The sequence below is a fragment of the Lampris incognitus genome, chromosome 2 (assembly GCF_029633865.1).
Source record: "Lampris incognitus isolate fLamInc1 chromosome 2, fLamInc1.hap2, whole genome shotgun sequence".
Lineage (NCBI taxonomy): Eukaryota > Metazoa > Chordata > Actinopteri > Lampriformes > Lampridae > Lampris > Lampris incognitus.
In genome coordinates, this window is record NC_079212.1 from 114,632,632 (window position 1) to 114,657,002 (window position 24,371).

General features: G+C 41.3%; 1 protein-coding gene across 1 annotated transcript in view; it reads right to left on the reverse strand.

The window, feature by feature from the left end:
- Window positions 1-749: 749 nt before the first annotated feature.
- The window catches only part of mapk14b (mitogen-activated protein kinase 14b), a 38,033-nt gene continuing 14,411 nt past the window's right edge, over window positions 750-24,371 (reverse strand). The window contains exons 2-12 of the mRNA XM_056274496.1: window positions 23,682-23,811; window positions 19,295-19,353; window positions 18,140-18,251; window positions 13,198-13,227; window positions 12,839-12,886; window positions 10,139-10,253; window positions 8,345-8,416; window positions 5,013-5,092; window positions 4,381-4,459; window positions 1,790-1,963; window positions 750-1,586 (exon numbers count right to left, since the gene is read on the reverse strand). Coding sequence (XP_056130471.1) covers window positions 1,519-1,586; window positions 1,790-1,963; window positions 4,381-4,459; window positions 5,013-5,092; window positions 8,345-8,416; window positions 10,139-10,253; window positions 12,839-12,886; window positions 13,198-13,227; window positions 18,140-18,251; window positions 19,295-19,353; window positions 23,682-23,811 — 967 coding nt within the window. The 3' untranslated portion in view covers window positions 750-1,518. The remainder of the gene's footprint in view (window positions 1,587-1,789; window positions 1,964-4,380; window positions 4,460-5,012; window positions 5,093-8,344; window positions 8,417-10,138; window positions 10,254-12,838; window positions 12,887-13,197; window positions 13,228-18,139; window positions 18,252-19,294; window positions 19,354-23,681; window positions 23,812-24,371) is intronic.

Below are 24,371 nucleotides of genomic sequence, written 5' to 3' on the forward strand. Positions count from 1 at the left end.
GGGAGACACCCTGGATAAGCCACCAGGCCATTATATGGCTCTCTCTCTCTCTCTCTCCCTATATATATATATATATATATATATATATATATATATATATATATATATATATATATATATATATATATATATATATATATATCAGTACAGATACAGGAAAAAAACGTTTTAATACATTGCAGTACAGGCCTGTGTCATGCGTCGCGCACTCATCAGCTGCTAATGTGGTTCAACAAAGAATCATACAGGTTACGTTGCCCAGCGTCACGCCCCTAATTTCAGTTGGACAGCAACCAATCAGATTAGGAAACATTTAAACTATAACAACCAATGGGGTAGGGATTTATGATGCACAGCAACCAATGGAGGGGTAGAAAACATTACAACCAATGGGTTAAGGGACTGGGGCTTGTTTTGAAAAGCATTTAGGGACCAGGGCACTGTTGAAATGGTGTACATTAAAAATATAACAAGTTAATTTATGTGAATCATATAGTGGGGTGGTGTTGGGGCACAGCTGGAAGAACAGGCAGTTAAAATATTTTAAAAAATATTTAAAAAAAACCCTCTAATAAATGTCATATGTGTATCATCTAACCTGATTGGTTGCTGTCCAACCTAAATTAGGGGTGTGACACTGGGCAACGTAAACTGTATGATTCTTTGTTGAACCACATTAGCAGCTGATGAGAGCGCGACGCACGAAACAGGCCTGTACTGCAATGTATTAAAACTTTTTTTTCCCTGTATTTGTGTTGATATTCTGCTCCTCATTAGTTGAGCACTTATAACACCATTGATGGTTTCGGGAAAAAAATCTATATATATATACACGCACACATACACACACATACATGCATACATATGTGTATGTGTGTATAGATATATACACATACATACATACATACATACATACATACATACATACATACATACATACATACATACATACATACATACATACATACATACATACATACATACATATGGTTGTGATCTAAATCAATTTCAATTAAGATTTTCCTGTTAGGGAAGTTATATTAGCTTACTGAAAAACAGCTTCTAAAATTTACATATATACAAAACAGTGGTTCAAATTGCCTGATTACTTTTGAGATATTTCAAAGTGAAATGCTCACTCGGGGAAAAAGCATTAAAAAAAAAAATCACAATAATAAAAAATAAAAGGTCTTCCCAGCAAAATGGCTGGCAAGCAAAGACAATAAAAACAGAAAAGTTGGTGGGGACATAGTAGGAAGTCCATTTTCACCCCTGAAATCTCTGACTACCAGAAAAGAATAAAGGCAGGCACTTGAATGTCACGGTTGTGTGTGTGTGTGTGTGTGTGTGTGTGTGTGTGTGTGTGTGTGTGTGTGTGTGTGTGTGCGTGTGTTTGTGTGTGTTTGCGAGAGTGTGTTCAAGTTGCGACATTGACAGTCTTCAGAGTGTCATGACTGTGTTGATTGACTGTGTTGATTAGAAGGGATGCAGATGTTTAGTAAAGCATCCCTGATCATCTTAGGACTCCATCTCGTCACCGTCAAACGATGGTGGTTCAAAGCTGAGTACTTCCTCATAGGTTAGTCCTACAAGACAAGAAAGAGTGGGGAAAGTGATTTAATACACACTGTGGCATAGTTTTCTCATCTATAAGACACACAGCTTGTGGGAAAAAAAATCTACCTGCTCCTCCACTCAAGGACCCCACCTATTCCAAACAATGCATTTCCAAGCCAACCACTAAGCCAACCCTTCAATCCCTCTACCCAGTCACCATCTGTCAACTTACTCTTCCACTCCTCAATCTCCAGCTCACGGCTTTCAAAACTCTGGTCATAAGGTTCTGCCTCAGGCTCGTCATCTGGGTCGTGATATTGGGCAAAGTATGGATGGGCCAGAGCCTCTGACGCTGTAATCCGCTTGTCTGTGTCCAGCACCAGCATTTTCTCTAGTAAGTCGACCGCTATTACCATGAGGGAACAATAATTCACATGTAAGAAAATACCAGACCATAAGGAAAGAAAAGGTACAGTGCACAGTCAAAAATTAAGGAGTTGTGGTTGAATGTCTGAATAGCCCCCTAAAGGATAAACAGGTCACTGGTAGTCTTTTTCCGATTAATACCACAGAAATCAGCAACAAACTATTACTTGAATGGGTCCATGGTCATGAAAAGCATCTTAAACGCAATTTTCCAGTTATCTAGGTAGTTTGGGGCATATTAGTGTGCTTAAAAATCAATATTATGCATTTCAGTAACAGGTGGGGAGTTGAGGCAAAGAAAATACCCCAATATTTTCCATCACTTTCACGTCAATAATTTTATGATAATCTGGCACTTTTCTGCTTGAGATTTATCTGATGTTGTTTGAACATGGTTTTGGTGACCACAGTTTGAGGTTTTCTGTGGTAGTTGATGACCTGTTAAACCTTTCATTCTCAGCATACTGTGAATTTCACACCAATATGTCTCAGAACCAAATCAGGCAAAATATCTTATACAAATATTGCTCTATTTCACTGCAAAGTCACACAAAGCGATTGTGCTGTGTGACTGCTTTGTGGTATAGTTGCTACCATTAGGTTCATAATAGTGGTGGTAACACTGTTTGCTGTTATTATAATTACAAACAGGTCTGAAAAAGATAGTGAAATATTCTTCAAGATTACAACGATGTTGCAGATTATAAAATGGGAATACTTTTCCAATGTTGCCCTCTAGAGTTTGACTTCCTGGCTGTGTCAATCAAAAATGTGAAAATAAATAAATAAATTAATAAATAAATAGAAACGCCTGCACTACTTGGGAGCATGGCTGGATGTGGTGAAATTATTGTTTCATGAAATCTGCTTATTCAATATACTGTCAAAAGCAAGCATTAATTAATTTCACAGTTGAGAGTTATTTCTAGTGATTTTTGAACAAATAAAAGTTAAGAATTGCTGTTTGAGACCACACGGGGTGGGGGGGGGGGTAATTGGGGGAGACTCGGTGCCCCTCACAAACGTCAACTCATTCAAAAGGAAGGTTATTGAACAATGCAAGAAGCACAGCAGCTGAAAATTATCTAAATGCCACCCCAAAATATTAGTTCTAATACAGTAATAACTGAAAATCCACAATAAACATGATGCTGTGCTATGCTGTAGGCTAAAAAGACAGTGAAAGACTGACTGGGAAATGACAGGCAAAACACCCATAAGAAAAGGCACTTGTGGGGGCATCCAGGTAGCGTAGCTGTCTATTCTGTTGCCTACCAACATGGGGATTGCTGGTCGAACCCCCGTGGCTCTGGCTTGGTTGGGCGTCCCTACAGACACAATCGGCCATGTCTGTGGGTGGTAAGCCGGATATGGCTATGTGTCCTGGTCGCTGCACTAGCACCTCCTCTGGTCAGTCAGGGTGCACATTCAGGGGGGACGGGGAACTGGGGGGATTAGCGTGATCCTCCCACGCGCTACGTCCCCCTAACGAAACTCCTCACTGTCAGGTGAAAAGAAGCGGCTGGTGACTCCACATGTATCGGAGGAGGCATGTGGTTGTCTGCAGCCCTCCCTGGATCAGCAGAGGAGATGGAGCAGTGATCAGGACAGCTTGGAAGAGTGGGGCAATTGGCTGGATACAATTGGGGAGAAAATGGGGGAAAAAAATCCATCCATCCATCCATCAAACCATTATCCAAACCACTTATCCTGCTCTAAGGGTCGCGGGGATGCTGGAGCCTATCCCAGCAGTCACTGGGCAGCAGGCGGGGACACACCCTGGACAGGCCGCCAGGCCATCACAGAGCAAAAAAAAAAAAGAGAAAAGAAAAGAAAAAAGAAAAAAGAAAAGGCAGCTGTGATCTGTGTGGTCTATCTTAACAATCAAATTTGAATGAACACCATGCGGGGTAGGCTTTTTACATAACCACATAACCGGCCAAAAATAAGGCCAGACAAGTCAACAATCGAAACAGAAGGGAGAATAAAGAATTGAGCCCTCTTCCTGCCGGTTAAAAATGTGGGCATTTATAATGAAACTTACCAGAGTGTTAGCCAGATAACCCCTGAGAAATTCTGGGTACAAGAACGGGTATGAGCAGATCAGTAGCGTGAAATTATGTTGAAAGCTGGTCAACACATCTTACCCCTATACGTGTGTATATCAGGCTAACATGGGCCCATATAAATAAACCCCCCGCCATCAACTTTGTACTTTGTAGGGTGGCCTAATTGCTCATATGGGTGGTCTTAAGACCACTCTAGCCCCCTATAAAAACTGCACATGCCGGCCGGTGTGAGTCTTCGAAAGAAATTACTAGACATTACTAGTAGAGACACTCTATGAGCCAAGTGGAGCATTGCACGATAACCAAAAACCTCTTTTCAGACACCTACCAAGGGGGTTGGCACCAATGAACACATCAGCGAAATTCCTCTTCGGCATCTGTGGAAGTGAGTTGATGTAGTTCCTTGCCTTCAACAAAAAAACAAAAAACAAAAACAAAAACCTCATTAACTTTTGACAGAGAAATCCTACCAAAAATAAGGCTGCATATTGTGGTAATACAATTTAAAAAATGTAGCTATAAATCTTTGAAATAATAGCTAAATTCTCCTGTGCTATCCTGAGCAGTTGAAATTCTCCCATCATGTGTACACTCTAACCATGAGACATGAGTCAAATTAGCGATTTAGAGTACAGTTAATTATGATGAGACATTACAAATGTAAAAACATGAGTGAGGGGGAGGACCAAGGCCACAGACAGGTCATCAAGTTACACTGCCCTAGCAAAGCACTCTAAGAGCCTTGAGGTGACATGCATGGAGAGGAAATAGATAACTGTTGATAAGGGGAGAAAGTGGGAGGATATGATATATTTAAATATTTAAAGACAATATATCTTGACTAACTATGTGTCCAGAGTGTGAAACTGGAATATTTGCAGTGATACATCAACAACTTTAAGTACATCCCTCCTCTTGGGTAGGAGCCTGGGCGCGTGGGAAAACGGAGAACTGCCTCACCTCATGGCTGGGCATCCTGCTTATGAGGGATGCTGGAGGCGTCCCTGTCAGTCGCATTATCTGCTGCAGCTGGTTTATATCTTAAGTTTTAAAGTCAAGGGATGTCCATAACATACAGATGGTACAGTTGTTGGTTATGTGAGTCTGTGTGCTGGGGTGGGGATGTGATATGTCTCTGTGCGATAATGAGCGGAGCAAATGACAGGGTAAAGACTGAACACAATGAAAGTGAGAAAGATGGATGTCTTTCACGTTAAAAAGTTAATGAATGGATATGTAGGTGACTTCAGTATAACCAAAGTATTCACTTATCCACTCAGAAGTCCAGATACTGTACTATGTACTATACTATGACGCAAAAACGAATCAATTGGTGGATAGTTGGAGTTTACCAACACATACTAAATAGAGATGTGATGAAAAAACCTTACGCTGAAGAGCAAATATGGGTGTTAAGAAACTTTGCAACTTCAGAGCAAAATGGGTAAAGAGTATGAGTAGCAGAAAAAAAGTTAAAGTAGCAGAGACTGACTGACAAAACAGGCAAACCCAAATGCAAGCAAGGTGGGTAGCGGAACAAGACAGAGCTGGATTAGACTCAACACTCACAGACTCTGAAGAGATTTTCATCAAGAGCTCGGGCTCTGGAGTTCCGACAAGCATCATTATAAGCTTCAACTGATCAATGTCTACTGCACACATATGAAGGAAAACAGGAGGGATGTGAGAGGGGAGACAGACATGTAGGGAGAGGAAGATACAGTCAGGGATATGAGAGTGGGACATGTGTGCCTCTTGTCCTTTTTCTTTTATGGTTTTGTAAATGCAAAATGTATTTCAAGATCCTCACTGCCCTGATGTAAATATACAGTATGCTGAGGATGCACAACATGTGACATTCCGTGAAAGGACAGATGAGTCATGATCCATTACTTCCAACACAGCCTTTATGGTAATACTCAACATGACATCTATACTGTCTGCAGTGCTAATTAATGAAGCAAAAAGCATCCAGTCCTTTCAGATTATGCCCAGATTATTTGTCATAAATTCAATACATCCTTAATTGTGGCTCTGAATGACAAAAATACAGGCTTCATATAACAGATGTAGACCAACATTAAGTGACATTTCTTCACTTAATTAACTAAATTTTCTGTACACACTGTAAGCAAAGAGCAAAGCTGTCTCCAGACATGGCAATGGATAGTTTGATGCCAGGGCGCCTGTCTGTTATGTTTTACCCTCTATTAAAGTTGACATATTTGATGTACAATTAGCAGTTACCTAAGTGTAAAACACCTCCGTGCTAGGTAATGGAAGAACAATGTGATCCTTGAAAGTAGATTTCCTCCCACAGTCCAAAGACATGTAGGTCAGGTGAATCGGCCATACTAAATTGTCCCTAGGTATAAATGTGTGTGGGTGTGGGTGTGTGTCGACCCTGTATAGCAGTCTGGCGGCCTGTCCAGGGTGTCTCCCCGCCTGCCGCCCAATGACTGCTGGGATAGGCTCCAGCATCCCCGCGACCCTGAGAGCAGGATAAGCAGTTCAGAAAATGGATGAATGGAAAGTAGATACAGCTGTGTTTCTAACCTTTGAGTAAAGCTGGCTCAGTACATCAGAGTAGGGTCACAAAATGTCCCATCATCTCTGAACAGAGCTTACATGGGACTGTCAACAAATAATACCCACCTGGCCGACCTTAAAGATCATGCGAAGTACAGCAATCAGTCATCAATGCGAATTTAAGTTACCCTAAAAGATACTACTTATTATTGACCAATCTAGAACACATTGAGTGAATGTAATCATAAGGATTACAACTCAGAATGGTGTTATTAAACTGAATTTGCATCCTGTGATATATGAAACACATAACGCTTTCTTATGTTACAACATATCTCTAGCGCCTATTGTGCCTGTAGCTAGCCAGTTTTGTGGTAGGCTTAATCAGACACTGATAAGAAATCAAAAATCACTGGATGACAATTAACAGATGCCATCTCATATTTAAGTATTACTGCATTATCAAAGTTAGTAATCATGAAATTAAGAGGGGAAACTGGTAACATGAAAATAAGTGTTGAAGGTCCAAGTAAGCCTTGTCGTTGGAAAGTTCTATCTTTCCCAACAAGTAATCCGAGGCTGGGGAAAAGGTGTGCAAAGATGCACAGACACAGACGTGCACAAAGCATTGCCCAATTGGCAATGTAAAGCTAGACACAAAAACAAGGGTGCTTATGCCATTCTATGAGCTCGTGTTGCTCTGTGTGTCTTCAGTATGCCGATTCTTTTTGTTTTGTATTAAAGTAGGTGTTACACTTTATCACTTCGTATACTTTGTGTTATGTGTATTTGGCGCTGTATGTGTGAAAAAGGTCAACTGTGTTATGCAGAAGCATGAGAGACAACATTGGACTGCTTATGAGTCAGAAACCACAGGGAACTCCCAATGCTAACACAAATGCAGCTATGTGTGCACACTCAAAATTGTCGACTAATCAAACATGACTGATACTATCCTGCTCAAGGGTCAACAATGTGCCAAGTATGGCACTGACTGAAATGTGCATCTACAAAAACTTGTAAAAAAAAACTTGCTCCAATGAGGTGATCAAGTCTAAAACTGCATCACTTTAAGATGCTTTGTATGATATTTTGACTTGCCTGAAGCACAATATGACTCGTAAATATAAGCAGGGGTAGCTGGATGGTAGTGAATGAAACAAAGTAAACTATTCACTCTCCAGATTTCTGCATTTAGAAAACACAGCAGCTGGACAAGCTGTTTTGTTGTTGTTTTTTGACAGCCCATCCTCCAAAAGACTGAGCTCATACTTGTTGTCCTCAAAAAACTATTCAGCAATCACAGCAAACAGTATCTACTAAGGGCATTCAAAAGAACCAGATGTCAGCTAACATGCTGTTTATCAACTAACATTCAATTTGAATTTGTCTTGCTGAAGGTCAGTATACAAGCTGAGCTACACATTGCACATTTAAAAACTATGCAATCTGAATTTGAACATAAGTATGTGGTTTGAAAAGCTTGTGGCGGCAGCAGCAAAGTAGCAGTCTGTGCAAGAATTGTGCAGTAAAGAGGATGATGAATAGCATGCAGCCATTGTGAAAATCTAATGGCACATTCACGAAACAACCTGCTGAGCATTGCACAAATTAGCATTTAGAAGTTGAAGTGGATCTCCATGAAACATTGTTTTATATACTCCGACTACTTCCTTTTCAAGATCAACCACTGATCTACAAGGATCGACTCTAAGAGAGATATTTTTTCTCTTTCTGTGGCAACAACAGTGATGAAAGGATACGGTCTGTGCCGGGGAACAGAGTTCGTCCTGTAAGTAATTCAGCCATAATGCAGCCCACTGACCAGATATCCACTACAACACAGAAAACACAACAAACAGCTTCATGAATAGACTAGAACAGAATACAACTTTGCACAGTAAGACATCATTATTGATTTAAATTTCACACCTGTTCAGATACATTTTCAATGGTGGCCTATAACTCCAACTATAGAGCTATGGGCAATATCAATCACACCTTGATTGCGGTTAGATATTATAACACTAACCACTCGCCAGCACTGCTACTTCATGAGCTTCAATCACCTCAAGTCAGGTATAAGACAGCCATGGGCAAATACGTGCCATGGAGTGCCAAGAATATGCAGGTTCTCTTTCTAACCAAACACTAAGCAAGGTGATTTCATTTATTAGTGCACCTTTAGCAACAGGGCACAGACCAAACAGTGAAATCAGCTGGTGTAGTGATTGACTGGAAGGAAAATCTGCATACTCCTAGCACTCCATGGCACATGGTTGCCTTTGGCTGGTCTGCTGAATTTACTGTATCATTCTGAATATAAGGCTGGTTTTTTGATTTTCTGGAAATGCGTCTGAAAAAGTGTCAATATACACTCACAACAACAGATGGCGTCAAATATCTGTAAAACGAGTTTTCCCCACCTGACTGAAGCGAGCCTGTTTTTGGCTTTTGTGACTGAGTGATCAGTTTGACACGATTGGACTGCTGGATCGGGGAACCAACAACGTCACTGAAGTCACATGATTGGTCTGTTGATCAATGACGTCGCTGATAAACATGAAAGTAAGAGTTTCCCTATAGGCCGTGAATTAGCACAGCAGTTCGCACACTAATGAACGTAATATATTGCTGCTTGCGGATACTATGGAAACGCTTCATTGCAAAAAAAAAAAAAGAAAAAAAAAAGAATGTCCAATTCACAAACACCAGCACAAATAGCCATGTACAGTTATAGAGTGAAAATTATTAGCGTCTTCAGAGTTGGTGGTAACTGAACTGCATTTATAAGGGGTATCACGTCCAGACTTTCCGATGATTGTGGCAGCAGTGATTGTAGCCAGGTAATTATTTCATATAAAAAAAATTAACTGCCGCTATTTAACTGTATAAACAATCAGGGTTTGAAAACTGCTGTCCAGTACAGCTGCTGTTCACAAAACCATTGTCAAAATAGCCGCTTTTTAAGCGTAGTCGCGCAAAATCAGCCGCTTTCTAAATGTAGTCGTGGTCAAGCCATATACGTACTTAACCTAGTCTTGTTTTTTTCTCTTTGTCAGACTGTTCTATAATTAGACTTCACTTCAATGGTTAATTGAGTTATTGAAATTTTGATAGGCTACCTGGTTGTTTTTCACTTCATGGATAGCCTAATTGATATTAGAAATACCAATAGACTAGTTTGTTTTCATTTTTATGGTATTTAAATACCACAAGTTGTTCATTTACAAATGTAATTACATTTTATAATTCAAATGGGACAATTTCATCAAAAAGATATTGAAAACATTATTTTATTTAAAAAATGTTAAAAACAACAGCCTATCTTGTTTTATCCAATGTGTTTTTATTATCACTATTTTTAAACAAATTTTCTAAGAATAAAAACAAGATTTGGTCTTCAAAATTTCTTTTTCCAAAAATGAGTTTTGAAAGGGGGGGGCGGTCATCTTTATAGTCAGGATCATCCTATACTCGGGTCAATATAGCAATTTCATCTGAATACAAAATCATTTTCATACCATAGTGGAGTATGCACACATCTATACGTGTACCTGTCATATTGTAGTGCATCCAGTTGAGCATGATCTCTGGGGCTCGGTACCACCGGGTGGCTACATATCCCGTCATCTCATCATCTGTGTGTCGTGCTAAACCAAAGTCTAGAATCTGAAGAAACGGAAAGAGGACACAGAGTTGAGAAAAATTGAGGAAAATCCACTCATCACAGGTTACATTCGAAATCATCATCATCTAGCATTTAATCGTCACACTGTGACGGACATAATAAATATCATGGTTCAGAGTATCACCCATGTAACTTGCAGTGTTTCAATCATCTACTACTACTTTCAGCTGCTCCCATTAGCAGTCGTCACAGCAGATCATCTGTTTCCATCTCTTCCTGTCCTCTGTATCTTCCTCTGTCATGCCAGCCACCTGTATGTCCTCCCTCACCACATCCATAATCCTCTTTTTTGGTCTTGGCTCTTTTCCTCTTGCCTGGCAGCTATATATTCAGCAGCTTTCTCCTAATATACCCAGTATCTCTCCTCTGCACATGTCCAAACCATCTCAATCTTGCCTTTCTTACTTTGTCTCCAAACCACCCGACCTGAGCTGTCCCTCTAATATATTTGTTCCTAATCCTGTCCTTCTTCATCACTCCCAGCGAAATTCTTAGCATCTTCAACTCTGCCACCTCCAGCTCCGCCTCCTGTCTTTTCGTCAGTGCCGTCTCCAAACCATACAATATAGCTAGTCTCACGACCATCCGGTAAGCCTTCCCTTTCACTCTTGCTGGTACTGTTCTGTTGCAAATCGCTTCTGACAATCTTCTCCACCCACTCCACCCTGCCTGCACTCTTCTTCCCCTGTCTTCCGCACTCCCCATTACTTTGAACAGTTGACACCATGTATTTATACTCATCTTCCTTTGTCACATCTACTCCTTGCATCCTCACTGTTCCACTGTCCTCCCTCTTGTTCACGCATATGTATTCCGTCTTGCTCCTACTGATTTTAATTTCTCCTCTCTCCAGTGCATACCTCCATCTCTCCTCAACCTGCTCCCTACTCTTGTTACAGATCACAATTTCATCTGTGAACATCATCGTCCACGGAGACTCCTGCCTGATCTCGTCCGTCAACCAGTCTATCACAATTGCAAACAAGGAAGGGCTCAGAGCCAATTCTTGATGTAACCCCACCTCCGCCTTGAACCCATCCATCATCCCTCCCGCACCCCCACCACTGTCAACACTGCCCTCATACATAGCCTGCACCACTCTTACATACTTCTCTGTCACTCCCGACTTCCTCATACAGTACCGCACCTCCTCTCTTGGCACCCTGTCATATGCTTTCTCTAAATCCACAAAGACAATGTAACTCCTCCAAACATTCTCTATACTTCTCCATCAACATTCTCAAAGCAAACATCACATCTGTGGTGCTCTTTTGTGGCATGAAGCCATACTGCTGCTCGCTAATCGTCACCTCTCCTCTTAACCTAGCTTCTACTACACTTTCACATATCTTTATGCTATGGCTGATCAACTTTATACCTCTGTAGTTACTACAGTTGTGGACATTGCCTTTATTCTTGAAAATTAGTACCAGTATGCTTCTTCTCCGCTCCTCATGCATCCTCTCACTTTCCAAGATTGTGTTAAACAATCTAGTTAAAAACTCCACTCCCATCTCTCCTAAACACCTCCATGCCTCCACAGGGATGTCATCTGGACCAACTGCCTTTCCACTCTTCATCCTCTTCATAGCTGCCCTCACTTCCTCCTTGCTAATCCACTGAACTTCCTGATTCACTATCCCTACATCATCCAACCTTCTCTCTCTCTCATTTCTTCATTCATCAGTCCCTCAAAGTACTCCTTCCACCTTCTCAACACACTCTCCTCGCTTGTCAGCAAATTTCCATCTCTATCCTTCATTGCCCTAACCTGCTGCACATACTTCCCAGCTCGATGCCTCTGTCTAGCCAATTGGTACAAATCCTTTCTCCTTCCTTTGTGTCCAACCTCTCACACAACTCACCATATGCCCTTTCCTTTGCCTTCACCACCTCTTTCTTCACTTTACACTGCATCTCCTTGTACTCCTGTCTACTTTCTTCATGTCACCCATTATCCAATTTCTTCTTTGCCACCCTCTTCCTCCGTATACTTTGCCGTACTTCCTCATTTCACCACCAAGTCTCCTTGTCTTCCGTCCTCTGTCCAGATGACATACCAAGTACTTTCCTAGCTGTCTACCTCACTATTTCTGCAGTGGTTGCCCAGCCGTCAGGCAACTCTTCACTGCCACCCAGTGCCTGTCTTAACTCCTCCCTGAACTCCACACAACAGTCTTCCTTCCTCAACTTCCATTATTACGTGCTCTTCCACAACACGCAATAATAGTGGAAAAGTGGTGTGGCACGCAACGTGAAGGTACAAGGTGGTTTGTTTACAAACTGAGGGCTTGATAGGAAAAGTTACTTCCCCATGATTTCCCCATGCTTTTGTATCAGATCATTTGTTGTTGTTTTGTTTTGTTTTTTGGGGGGGGGGGATTTCTCCACTCATCACAGAGAACGAGTGCTGTAAAGACAGTATTCATCACTAGGTCTGTAACAAGGAGGCGAGTGTAATTTCATACCCTGGGACACGTGTATAAGAAACACCATCCATTTGCACAACCAATTTTTTTCCTCTTTGAGGCGTCTCATTAAATTGACTATGTTCGCCTTTTCCTACCTTCAGCTCACAATCTTCATTCACAGCCAAATTACTGGGTTTCAGGTCCTGGAGAGAGAGCCAGAGAAGATAGGAGAGTGAATATTTAGTTGTTGCGGGTACGTTATCATATCATATCATGCAATGTCACAGTGAGCTGACGATATCCATAAAATCGTGTTTATGCAACTTCTTCAACAAGAACAGTGTATCTGGTATTCGTTCAGCTTTCAGATCATAGTAATTGAGATAGTCATGTGGAACCTTTTACCTGACCCCAGTCAGAAGTTTGAATGGAGATCCGTTCCACAAAGATCAGATTTACAAGTCTCTAAAACAATAGTATTCTTCATGCACATATAGACAGGCAGATGACTTACTCTGTGGATGATATCTGCTGAATGGATGTACTGTAATAAAAAGAAAAAAAATATATAAATCAACTTGGCAAGCAGGGAAATAATGTCCTCAAATCAGATGTTTTGTCAAATTTAAAAAGAAAGATATAAGGCTACATCTCCAAAATCTCAACATGGCTGGCAACTGAATTTTTTCTCCATTTTACCATAGCACCATGGGTGTCTAGGCAAGTTCAGGTCTACGAGTCAGGTGTTGGACAAGTTATTTCTATATACGTGTGCACTTTCTAACTTTATCACAAATTACAGCGCTTCGGAAAAATCTACAAATCATGTATCTAGGTGGGGTTTAAATCTAGTCTCTGAATGCTTCGGTTTGAAGACGTCTCACCATTCATCTGGAGGGCCTTTTCAGTTGTGACGCTGGGTGGAGTAGCCTCACTATTCATCTCTGAGGTAGTGCCACACCTCTTTTTGAAAGAGGACCTGGGTGAAGACAGCCATTCAGAGCCCAAGTTCTTTTGGCTCACTCTGAATGTCACATCACTTATCTGGGCCACTTCTCCCCTTTCCCTGAACAGGGCCAGAGAGGTGACCCAGGCTGTGACCGCTCCTTCTGCCCCACTTTCATGTGACAGGGCTAGGGTGGTGTGTCAGGGCAACCACAAAAGTAGTGTGTGTTATGGCAGCGTTACAAGCAGCGAACAAATGATGCCATAACTTTCCCTCCACTTAGGGAGGGTTGTTCCGGTATAACATATATAACCTCTCTGACTCCTCTTTCAAACCACCCATCCTCCCTGTCTAGAATGTGAACGTCCTGTCCTGGTCCTGAAAACCCTGTTGCTTTTCTTGTAAATTAGTGCAAACAACTGTGCCCTGTTCCTCTCCATGGCACTACCATGGGGACAAATAGATAAATAGCGAATTTGCTCCACCCAGTGTCAGAACTATGAAAGCCATCCGGTTGAATGACCAACATTCATCAAACTGGAAACTAATGCACAGTGAATAGATTTGAACCTCTCCAAGACACGATCACTGGCCAGAGGACCAGCAGTCAATAGGTGACATTTCCCTATCGGCCTGCAATCAGCCAGTATGCGTTGCACCTGCATACTGGTTGGCTTGTGATTATGTGCACCTGTGCTGGGGACTATTTAATGGGGAGTTTTGCAGACATTCTCTGTCGAGTCTCGGAGAGGCTTCGTGTCGGTTTGTGGACGCGCCTGTATCCTGAACCCTCATCTGCCTCCTCTGTGTATGAGAGTGTTGTGCTTCGTTTAGTATTTTTGTTTATTCAAGTTTGTTTTATGGCCTGCCCTGTTTGGCAGTGGGTTTTTTGTCACTGTGTGTTTTGCTGAAGTCCAGTAAAGCAACTTTGTTTGTAACCCTCTGCCTCTTCTCTACAATTGGGTCCAAATACATGGTGTTACACTCCAGGATATTTCCTTACCTGGATGACTGAAATTAATCTACATGGACATGCAAATCATGTAGGCCACTGTTTCATTATCAGGATCTTAAAGTGAGAGAAAATTTGAGTTTTGTCCAGTGAGTGCAGTGTACAATTTTACAATGGATTAAACCATGTTTGGCACATATAAACTTGGCACAAAAAGTAAGGAAATTTGTGTTTGGTAGATTATTTCTTTGTTGTAACAATGCTTCTTGGCAATAAATCTTATATCAGGCAGCTGATTGTCAGCACCTGGGGTACCAGAAGCTCAAAACAAGAGTCAATAGCAACAGCAAAATAAGCTGCTTGGCATTGGCAGAGAAGATTTGGCAAATTTTCATGGGCGCAACCCACATACTCAGCTCTGCTGCTCATCCCACAAATGCATGTTCCTTACAAATGTGGCACCATTTAAAAGGGAAATAAGCAGGCTTTCCAACGGTATAAGATTTATTGCCAAGAAGCATTGTTACAACAAAGAAATAATCTACCAAACACAAATTTCCTTACTTTTTGTGCTAAGTATAGATGAAGAGTGGACCCGGAGAAGAACATGATCCCATAGGTTATTGTTAATTTCTTCACCTACATATATCCTGCTCCCAAGATGTTTTGAACATGCATGTCTTTTTGACGGTGGGAGGAAACTGAAGCATCTGGAGGAAACCCACGCAGACAGGGAGAACATGCAAAATCCACACAAAGGACCTGGGATGGCCTGGGGTTCGAACCCAGAAACGTCTTGCTGTGAGACAACAGTGCTACCCACTGAGCCACTGTACCACGTCATGGCAAGCAACCACATAACTGGCATGTTGAGCAGTATAACCTGTATTCAGAATCAAAGACGGCTGTACTTAACAAGACTTGCCTAAATTCACATCAGCGGTTTCCCCATTTGAACAACAGATCCACATACAATTTATTGAAATAATTTAGACAGGCATTTGCCCTGTAACTGAGACAATAGTATTTTAAACCAGGGGCGAGTTTACCATACCATCAATAATTATTTTTATAGAATAGATTGACCACCAGCTACAAGTCCACTAACCAAATAGTTCAAATTCATTGGAGATTCTTTGTCAGAAAAAGGTACAAAACTTGAGTTTCTTTGCTTCAATTTGCAAACCATTCATATCAGAATCCAATGTTGGGGAATTGTTTGGCCAGATATCTGATCCAAGTGTTGCCTAAAAAAGCCATACATTTACCATTACCTTAAAGGTGGATTTAAGGTTAATTTATTCAAGTTTTGTTGATAGTTACATAATCAAGCCATATTAACCACAGTGCAATTGTTTAACAAGGGGGCAACTGGATTTTTTCCAACTAAGTTGTCACGCAGGGCCAGTAGAACAAGAATCCCATGTCAGATCTGAATTAGTTTGCTTCCATGTATCAATCCCTACAATTTACAAACCTTGAGGTGGACGTTTCAAAATTAATCCAAAAAAGAAAAAAAAATACCAGCACACTTCAGTTCTATGCCCAGGTCTGTGACTTTTTTACTGGTGCATCTTGAGGTTCCGTATCCAGCCAAACCCCTTACCGCACAGCTCGCTATTGTATGGTTTCTCATCTGGTGTGAACTTGCTAGTGCTTCTGCAGGTTCCCTGCCTCTGAGAACATTTTGCCACATGTGGAGCAGTGAAAGGGCCTCTCTCCTGTGTGGATATGCTGGTGAATCTCCACCTTCTTGGGACAGTTAAAAAGCTTTGCCGCAATAACTACAGACAAACAGTCCCTCCTTGGCACTGGTCTGGTGGAGAACTTTGCTCTTGTCACTGACGGGCTGAGATGAGGGAACTTGGAGCCATCATTTGAACTTCCCCAAATCCACCTGTTAATACTGAAGGAGGTTGATGGGAATACAGCCATTGCCATCGAATATGAACAAGACGGCCTCCTTCCTTCTGTTGCATCCCCTGTGGCCTCATTAAAAAAACTCCCTGACCAGCGAGTAATCACTTTCTTCATCACAAAATACGTCAAATTGTGGGTTGTCACCAAAATTGTCTGTGTATTATCCATGTTCATTCATTTCCTGTTGTTCTAGAGGAGGGTGTGTTTGAAGCAGGGAGTCTCTGCCCTTAACACTGAGCTCAGAGCGACTGACCGCCACTCCTGTTTCTGCTGCCAATGAGGAAGGTGCCTGGCTGAAGTGTTGATTATTGCTCCTGATAACCTTCACTCAGTGATCAGGCAGAACCCTGGTGCCTTATCCTCATCTAGTCTGCTTAATCTTGGTGTGATGTTTGACCAATCCATGAGTTTTGATGCTCATATTAGGACACTGACTCGATCATGTTTCTTCCACCTAAGAAACATAGCCAAACTCAGCTCTGTTGTGTCAACGGCTGAAATGGAGATGCTAATACATGCTTTTATTTAATCATGTTTAGACTATCGTAATTCTTTTACCTGCCTTAATGAATCTTCCTTGGACCATTTACAAACTGTCCAAGATGCTGCTGCTAGCCTTTTAACACGATCCAACAGATGGGCACACATTACACCTATTTTAACCTTTCTGCACTGGCTTCCTGTTAAGCTTAGAATTTTAAAATATTGGTGCTCACTCATAGAGCCCTACACTGCCAGGCTCCCCATTACATCATGGACCTTCTTTACCCCCACACCATGAGCTGAGCTCTTAGGTCCTCTAACCAGTGCCTTCTAAGTGTCCCTCGGACATGTTTTAAGACTCCGGGGAGATCATGCTTTCCAGTCAGCAGCACCAAAGCTTTGGAATAGTCTTCCAGTAAGTCTTAGGTCTGTGGACTCTTTTGAAGAGCTCCAAAAAAAAAAAAAACATATGTTCAGACAGGCATTTAGGCAGAATGTGGTATTTTATGTTTTAACTTGTATTTATCCCTGGTTTCTCTGGTGTGTTTTATCTGTTGTTTATCTTTGTTTTATTTACTGACTGCGAGGCACTTTGTGACTTGTGTCTGTGAAAGGTGCTATATAAATAAACTTTACTTACTTACTCAACTCTTCCATCCCAGGCTATTTTTTTAAACCCTGAATACAGAGCCAAGAGGAGGTGCAGAAGTCTAGTTTTCTCTCAGACCACTTGAATTACAATATGCTGAAAGTTTATTGTGGAATTTTTGAACAATGACGCTGTAAAAAAATAGCTTATGCTAAGAGCAAACTGTACGCTTTCCTAAGGAGCTGGAGTTACCAGTAGAATTTGCATGGGCAAAAAAAATCACACTCAGATTGATGAATTTTACTTTTATTAAGGCAAGCTTTAATTCTCCAGAAAAAAAAACCTACTTTGATGGTTTTGAAGGCATAGAGAATAAAAGCCTGGCTTAATAAATGCAAACTGTGTTGATTTAAGTGTGAACATCTTTCCCAATGCAAAATCCGTCTAGTGAACCAGCTTATTCATCACCAGTATTTTACAACAGTGGAGAATTTAGACAAGGCCAGCGACTTGGTGATAGATTCCAGTATGCTCAAAAAACTGTGTGCACTGAGAGATGAGCTGACCTTCAACCCCCTGAGGATCTGATAGATGAGGAACTGGACGTGGTCATCGGTGAGCTTCTGACACTTGACGATGTTGTTAAGGTCTGCTCCCATTAAGTGGGTCACCAGGTACCTGCAAGTCAAATAGCCAAAGATGTAACTGATGTCATGAAAAACACTTGGAGGACCGAAAGCCGGTCTGAACCGAAAGCTTTGAATTCAAAGTCTTAATTTTGCCAACTTGATTTATTTATTTATTTTATTTTGGCTTGAGAAGCACGAGTTTTAAGTGCAATCCAAGTAAAGTTGATAATTTGATCACTATGATGAAACCAAAAGATGGATGGAGCCATGCCCTTGTTTTACTTATTCCACAAAAGTCTCTAACTGGCTTGAAAGTTAAATCTCGAATCTCAACATCATCTAAGTCCAGTGAATTATATTTGTTAATATAAGCCAAGAAGGGCATAAGCATTTTGTGTACATGCATGTTACATTTTCTCAGTATTCCTAGTATGAAGGAGACTTCATGGCCAACCAACAGGTGCTCACAAAGCTGCTTCTGCTGAGAACACTGAGACAAGTGAACTAACTGTCCCACTGTTTCCATAACTTATTACAAGAAAGAGACACTGGCACATTGGCTGCATACATCAGCACCAGACCACAGTGCTGTGTCTGTGTTTGCATCACATAATTCTACAGCCTTTGCGCACATAAGGATGACGTCATAGGATACTGAGAAATTCAAGGTTGCCAACAGAGTATTTCTATGTGTGAATGCACACAGGCATGTGCACACCTCATGAGAGCCAAAAAGGCGGTAACCATGGAGATGAGCTCTAGTGTGCAGCATGCATGTTCACCCTACATTTACCTTGATAAAACTAGTCACATGGTGGACTCGTGGTTATGAGCTGAAGGTATCATGAATTAACCATATAATTATAGCTATGTGTTTGTAGTAATCATTTTGACTTTGACTAAAATGAATGCTTTCATTGTGCGAGAGGATAAGTCAGGCACAAGCTATACATAGGTCTGAAAAACAGTGAAACAGGAGAGAGGCAGCGAAAGAGACTGGAAAAACGAACACCCAGGAAGTAGATGACAAAGGGAACAAACAAAACAGGAAGGGGAGGTGTGTGTGTGGGGGGCGGCACAAGTATCACTTACACATCATTGAACTCCTCTAAATTGGTTGCAGGTGTGAAGACATCTAATAGACCAATCACCTGAAGACAAATGGATAGGCCAAAGGTCAGAAAACATCAATAAAAGTGACATGGTTAACATTCTTCATCAAATTCATTGACAAAAATACATAATGCTTATTCACTGCCTTAATAAATTGTTTTCAGCAGATTAAGACTTGTTTTAAGATGGTAAACGCTGCATTTCAAAAGCAATAAAAATGATTCATTTCATGTTAGCGTACATGCCAGTTATGGCATTTTTAACCCTTTTCTCTACTTTTAGTACCCTAATGAGGAAGCCAGTCTTTGACAGCACAACAGGAAATCCATGCAGAGATGAGGAACCGATAAATGCCAAAAAACAATGTGTAAAAACCATAGCATACCACTGCATGTTATACAGCACAGTGGCAGTGGATGTAATATGCTCACCCTTTGTGTGTTTTTAAGTATTCATGAGATAATGTAATGTTCTGTCCGGTTTGAATTTTAAATGGATATCGCAAAAAAATAAAATGAGACCAAGAGCAGCAAACTGAGGTTGAAAGAACACGTGTGAGAGAGAGAGAGAGAGAGAGAGAGAGAGAGAGAGAGAGAGAGAGAGAGAGAGAGAGAGAGAGAGAGAGAGAGAGAGAGAGGGGGAGGGAGGCAGAGGCTGGTTGAGAGCAGGCATCAGTGCAAAGACACCCCCGAAGAGCAACTGGGGTGGATATGTGTTGTAGAAACTAAGCAGCAGCCCACCCACACAAGGCACAAACCCACAGATTATTGGTGGGCCTGGGCCAAAACAAACATCTGATTGGTTAACTCAGGCTTTCAGAAATCAAAAACCCACAATGTCTCCTAGCAACAGTGAAAAGATAATCTTGTGGGGGGAAAAAACCTCAATTCCACCTATGTAATCTATAGGCTACTATTAAAAAGGAGGCAATATATGCAGACCCAGATCAGTTTGAGAATTGTAGAAAAATAAGTGTCCTTGATCAATAAAGGATCCTACGTTTTTCGCTACATGAAGCAGGACGTGACTACATGAACAACTTCAGATTCAGACAACTTTATTTATCCCAGAAGGGCAATTCAGTTTTACAATCTACCCAGACGATACACAAACTCACAGACAAGTGGCAATCAGTATGTCAGAGACAACAGACAGATCAGTACATGGGCAAGAGAGATATACTGCCACCCTCGCCTGGCCCTGCATGCAGACTCACACGAGGACCAGGCAAAGGACAAAAATTCACATTCAACTTGTTTACGTTTTGGAAAACTATTTTCTAGCAATATGATCGTTGTGGTCTTTGTGTGTTTAACTATAAATACATTTCTGAAATTATCTACAGTAAGTTTGGCAAGTCTGCTGTTTTTGCAAATGTGCGGTTGACACACATTTATGTAATTTTATTTTATTTTATTGTGATACCTTGACTCGATCTGAAAAACTACAGTCAGAGACAAAAAAAAAAGGTAAATGGATGTAACCAGGTACTATAGGCACTACGAGTACCTCCAACACTTCAAGTTTGTCATATATGAAAGCAAGTTTGCCCTTGTTCGCATAATGAAATGTTTGTTTTGCTGGCTCAACACACAAGTGGGAAATAAAAGTGCTTAGAGAAATCAAAGTGCAAGAACAGGATACAAGTCAGTGCAGACTGGATCTACTTTGTTGGACAGTGTGCTACAGAGAGGATGTCTGTACAATAATAAGGTGACATGCAGAGGTATTGTAAATAAACCTAAAGGCCCTTTTTACTCACAGCAGGATCCAGCAAAGGCAGTATTGTGAAAGTGCTGAGCATGTACCCATATAATATACACTTGATCACAGCCAGTTTCAGTTGTGATTTAGAATAAGATTTAGTTTCATCATTGGAAGAAAATTGGATTTTTCCCCAATATGGCTTACCCCAAATGTCATATAAAACTCTTTTAAATACAAATTTAAATGTGGTCTTAGTTGTAGATTGTGTAAAAAGGGCACCCATGTAGTTGGTATTTTCACTGGTTTTGCCTGTATATAGATAAATGATGCGATGTAAGTGAAAAGCTCTTAACTGGCCCTTTTTCCTCCGCACATGTAAACCAGCAACATGAGTTCTCCCTGATATTTATACAACACTAGGCCTACACAAAGTGCACTTACTTAGGTTTCAAAATTAAGAGGACTCTGACTGTTAACTCCAACCCAATGAGGGTCAAAATAACCTTAGGTAAATCCCAGAGGGCAGGTCTAAAGAACAACGTATTCCTTCAGCAGCATACAATCAGACTCATTACAAGACTCAAATGGAATCTGCTCCAAGTTTTTGGATATTTCTGTACCTATTCTTGATTAAAATCTTCATTATTCTGCAGAATGGATCTTTTTTCATTGTGGGTATAAAACAGACTTTTAGACATTTTAGAATATCTTCAACAGCAATCTGAGTGCTTCAGTATTTGTGAAAATTGAGAGGGGCAGCACAATGGCTGTGAAGTATTTGAAACATTTCCTTGAAATAATAATGATAAGAAAAAGAAAAACTGTAAAGTGTAAACACAGTCTACTACTACTACTACTTTTGGCTGCTCCCGTTAGGGGTCGCCACAGCGGATCCTCCGTTTCCATTTCTTCCTGTTTTCTGCATCTTCCTCTGTCACACCAGCCACCTGCATGTCTTCCCTCACCACATCCATAAACCTCCTCTTTGGCCTTCCTCTTTTCCTCTTCCCTGGCAGCTCCAAATTCAGCATCCTTCTCCCAATATACCCAGTATCTCTCTTCCAAACATGTCCAAGTCATCTCAATCTTGCCTCTCTTGCTTTGTCTCCAAACCGTCCAACTTGAGCTGTCCCTCTAACATAATCATCCCTAATCCTGTCCTTCTTCGTCACTCCCAGCGAAAATCTTAGCATCTTCAACTCTGCCACCTCCAGCTCCACCTCCTGTCTTTTCGTCAGTGCCACTGTCTCCAAACCATATAACATAGCTGGTCTCACAACCATCTTGTAAACCTTCCCTTTAACTCTTGCTGGCACCCTTCTGTCGCAAATCATTCCTGACACTCTTCTCCACCCACTCCACCCTGCCTACACTCTCTTCTTCACGTCTCTCCTGCACTCCCCGTTACTTTGGACAGTTGACCCCAAGTACTTAAACTCGTATGCGTTTGTCAGTGTAAACCCAAGTGTAAACACAATCAATACCCTAAATACTTTTAAATAGCTGATAGTAAAAGTAGCATTAAGAAATAATTTCAAGAACAAAAATGAATATTGCCAAGGCAAAATTTGTTTCATGGGTGGCACGATGGCCCAGTGGTTAGCACTGTTGCTTCACAACAAGAAGGCCCTGGGTTCGAACCCCAGGCCGTCCCACAGAAAAGACCTGGGACAGCATCCCAGGTCCTCTCTGTGTGGAGTTTTCATGTTCTCCCCGTGTCTGCGTGGGCTTCCTCCGGGTGCTCCGGTTTCCTTCTACCATCAAAAAGACATGCATGTTGGGGTTAATACTCCTGTCTGTGCCCCTGACCAAGGCAATGGAAAGAAGAACTGGAGTTGGTCCCCGGGTCTTGCAGCTGCCCACTGCTCCTATACAATAGGATGGGTTAAATGCAGAGAAAAAATTCATTGTAACCTGTACAATGACAAAAATAAAGTGCCTTTTTAAAAAAAAGCAGTTTATTAAATACAATCGTGTGTGTGTGTGTGTGTATGTGTGTGTGCATACTACTTGCTTGTTTTGTACTTTTATTCAATCAGATTACTATCCCTCTTCTTATTTTGTTCTTTTCTTCAGTCAGATTATTTTCCATTGCGTCTCTAAGTGAAAATGAAATGTGCTGACGGCAATTGTTGTACTGTCTGTACCTTTCAGACAGCTCTATAATGGCTCATCCATCTCCCTTCCCCCCTGTGTGTGTGTGTGTGTGTGTGTGTGTGTAGCACTTATTCTGCCTCATCGTTCTCCTGTAGCGCCAGGAAAACACAAAAACATTAAAGTGAGGGGTGTTGGTTTACATTCTGATTCTGCAGAGTTCCCATCAGAGTTCGGTGTGGGCCTACTCATAACCGAGTATTCAACATAGGCACATGCAGTATACCATGGTGAGCAGTGGAAAAAGATGATGAACACAAGATGAACATAAGACTTGTTTGCGGTCTCTGGTTCACACTGGCAAATTCTTGGTGATGTAAAAGTGACTATAGCTTCCAGAAAAGTTAAACAAAATAAGAGGCTCAGACCTGAAGATTTGTATGTGTGTGTGTGTGTGTGTGTGTGTGTGCACATCTGAATATGACAAAGCACAAAACCATTGGAGAGTGCAGGGGGGTGAACCTGCTGCGATCAGGGGTTGAAAGATACGAGTGAGCTGACTTACATTCTCATGCTTCATGTGTTTGAGCAGCCGCAACTCCCTGTAGGTCCTCTTTGCGTGGATGTTTGACTGGAAGGGCCTTGACAACTTCTTCACTGCTATCTTCCGTCTCGTTTTCACGTCATATGCCGAGCTGAGCGACACACATAGAACAGAGAAAGCGTCAGGAAGGGATAAGACCTGCGTGATAAGTCAGAGACCCATTTATCACACGCAAATAACTCTCGGAACAAATTAGAAAAAAGCCTTCCTCAATTCAGCTGGGGAAAAGGTGTTTTGCAAGAGTGAGTGGGTGGATTCAATCCAGTGAGCAAAACAAATCATTGCATAATACTGAGGTCTTGAGTTTCACTTCATGTTATACACTGCAACACGAAGCAGTCTTGCCGAACATGACCAAGCTTGTTGTCAAATATCAGCTTTATTGTTGTGGTATGACACAGTTAGGAGTAAAGAGAGCCACCCTCTATTAGTTTGTTGGTGAAAAGCAATTGTCTTGGTTACAACACTGACACCAAATTCTCAAGACTATTACTCTGAATCATTTTGTAGTGCATGGAATTTAAGTAAGACTGGCATGCTGTACTGCTGAATTTAGCACGACATTACTGTGAGTAAATCTTTCATAAACAGCCACGCCATGTCTGCTTAGTAACAGATGATGTTTAGATGTTCAGGTGTGGGAAGTAATAA